The sequence below is a fragment of the Penaeus vannamei genome, chromosome 9, assembly GCF_042767895.1.
Source record: "Penaeus vannamei isolate JL-2024 chromosome 9, ASM4276789v1, whole genome shotgun sequence".
In the NCBI taxonomy this organism is placed as follows: Eukaryota; Metazoa; Arthropoda; class Malacostraca; order Decapoda; family Penaeidae; genus Penaeus; species Penaeus vannamei.
In genome coordinates this window covers 28,830,490-28,833,442 of record NC_091557.1, presented here as the reverse complement: position 1 = coordinate 28,833,442, position 2,953 = coordinate 28,830,490, and the positions used below count along the sequence as shown (strand labels likewise).

Sequence of the window (2,953 nt, the reverse complement as noted above, 5' to 3'; positions counted from 1 at the left end):
CGCGTCCTGGTGCGGGGCATGGAGTGGAATCGGTTGGGGTCGAGCTGCGCGGGCGGGGACTGACGGCTGCTGTGGCGGGGCTCTCGCAGCTTGCGTGGAAGCGTGGACGGCCGCTCCGGGGTGCCGAGGGGGCCCGGGCCTGAGTGCGGCGGGAGGTCGGGGAGCACCCGGCGACGCTGCGGCACCGGCGGGGACTCGGGCGAGGAGTACCTCTGAGGGCTGTGGTGGCCCAGGGGACTGTGGTGGCCGAAGGGGCTTTGGGGACTGCGCTCCCGTGTGTCGTGGTAGTGGGCGCGCGGAGGCGCGGGCGCGGGGCCCTTCAGGTGGCGCGAGGAGGGAGGCACGCCGTCAAAGCTGCTCATGCTATAGCGCCTCGGCGGCGCTGCCCGAGGAGGGTACTGCGGGGCGTCCCACGGGGGCTCGTTCTCGTCGGCAGGGGCGTAGTGGCCGCGGGGAGCCTTGCGGGGCGTGGGCACAGGACGGCCGCTGTGTGCCCGGAGCTCAGGAGAAGTGCGATCTCCAGTGGGAGGACCTGAAAGGAGTGGGCGGTTAGGTCAAGGCGCTCTTCTGCAGGATGAGATCGCAATCCCGTTAAAAATAATGCACCGCACAATGTTGGCGAAATGGGGCAGCGGACTAACGACAGGAAAACAAAACAAAGGATATTTTAAATATGTCGCTTTCAGAATTAACTTGTACCTGCCTTGATCTGAACTTATTTAATATATATCTTTTTATTCTCACTATTCATTTCATCTAAATTTCAGACAAGCTTTACAATCAATATACCAGTAATTTAATATCAGCCTAAATCATTGTTAATAAGTACCTATTAATTAATCTTACCAATCATGATTGCATGCATGCAGACTGCAGCATGACCATGAATTCATGATATATATATACATAGTATAATTTCATGCCCAATCAAGTGCTATCTTATGTAAAGGCGATGCAGGCATTCTAATCGATAAATGCATCGTTTAGCCTCTTTTACTAATTCTAAGTAATCAAGACAAAAAGTAACAATAACACGAAGACACATAACAATTATAAAGGAAAATAACAATGCAAAGTAAACACAAACACAAACATAGAAAGCACAATTAACAGGGACAAAACACCACCATCATAACTGTTACCTTGCATCTCATAAATCATGCAGTTTCATGTTGGTGGTTTTCAAAAAACGTGACACAATCCTCTAAACAGAAATAAACATCGACTGCATATCCATTAATCAGTAAAACAAGCACAAAACTGCATCAAAATCAAGAGAAAAATCACTCATCAAAGCGGTTTCAAGAAAATAGTTTGGTCTTACATGGCAATCGCTTGGGATCCCTCGTCCCGTCTTCTCGTAAGTCAGTCCCTTTAAGAAAACGGACTCCTTAAGATGGCAAACTCAACTAAATTGGTCTATTGTCTACGTACTTTTCAAATTCTGATTTTCACAAAATGGAAATTAACAGTAACTATTAAGCACAAGCAAAAATGCTTTCCAAGTTCATTTTAGATTAACAACGAAATACATCTTGGTTTATTTTTTTCATAATTTTTTAACATCAGAGATCTATACCTCCTAAAAACGTTTCTTCTCGATATAATCTTACTTCACCATGCGAAGGGAAACAAACAAGATGACCTATCAATCACTCACTTGAGATAGTCCATGACCTCTTAATGAGGGATCGCTTGACAACATCTGCTGGGGGCACATAAACTTTGCTTTCTCTTCGTCGGCTTGGTCTGCGCACGAATTCGTTCATCCACTCGCCGGTGGCTAGCTGAATGTCTCTGCAAGGTAAACAGGAAAATTAATGTGGTTGAATGTGATTGTTTAACTGAGATGTGAAAAAAATATCAAGAGAATTGAGGCTTATAAAGATAGATGGTAAGAGTTGACAAATATTTCGATTTGTATAAGTCATCCCTGAAAAAATACATTTTCTTTCTTTACGTTTTCTTTGTTAGTTTTACAGGAGAGTCGAAAATAAACAAACATTTTCTCTTTTCTACAATTATCAATACTTCTCAACCTCTTAAGAAACCAAATTATTTACAGGATACACAAAGTATCAACATTATACTCTGAAAAGCTAAGATTCACGGCACAATGATCAAGAATCCCAGACGATTTTGGAGCTGCAGGGCGTAACTAAGGATGTGGTACACCGGACGTTGGAACTTCAGAAAAACATGTCATCACGGCGGGTTAGAAAGTAAAAACAGAGAAGGGAGCCAGGCCTGGGAGAAAAGGAAGAGGGGAGGGGGGGAGAGGACAGAAGAAGAAACAGTGGTGAGGGAAGAGGGAGGGGATAAAGGAGGAGGAAGAAGAACAAGAAGAGGACGGGAGAATTAAGATTTAGTATTAAATCCAGTTGTTACAACGGATATTCTTTGCTGTGACATACTGCCTGTTTTATTTTGCTTCTAAATTTCCCTCTGTGTGCACCACACGGCAGGGTGGGAAGGACTGGGAGGATGGGAAAAGGAGGGCAGGAGAATGGCAGGGGGAGGAGGAAGAGGAGGAGGAAGAGGAGGAGGAGGAGGAGCAGGAGGAGGAGGAGGAGGAGGAGGAGGAGGAGAAGAAGAAGAAGAAGAAGAAGAAGAAGAAGAAGAAGAAGAAGAAGAAGAAGAAAGAAGAGGAAGAGGAGGCCAAAGAGAAGGATAATAATAATAATAATAACAATAATAATAAAAATACTAAGAATAAGAATAAGCAAAAATCTGAAGGAAAAAGATCAATAAGGCCCAGAAGTAGACAGAGGACAAGAACTAGAACAAGAATACTAAGAAGGTAAAGCAGTAACTGAGGAAGGAGGGAGAGGAGGAGGAGAACGCGGACGAAGGGAAAACGAGGAGGAAATTTGAGGAAGCGACTGAGGGAGACAGAAAAAGAAGAGGAAGAAAAGAGTTAGAAAAGGAGAAGGAATAGAAAAATTAGGAAAAA

At 44.6% G+C, this 2,953-nt stretch overlaps 1 protein-coding gene across 1 annotated transcript in view; it reads right to left on the bottom strand.

The window, feature by feature from the left end:
- LOC113819484 (BUD13 homolog) overlaps positions 1-2,953 on the bottom strand; it is a gene marked incomplete at its 3' end in the record, with an annotated part of 255,017 nt that continues 252,064 nt past the window's right edge. Inside the window, 3 exon segments of the mRNA XM_070125511.1 lie at positions 1-532; positions 1,325-1,372; positions 1,661-1,797. Coding sequence (XP_069981612.1) covers positions 1-532; positions 1,325-1,372; positions 1,661-1,797 — 717 coding nt within the window.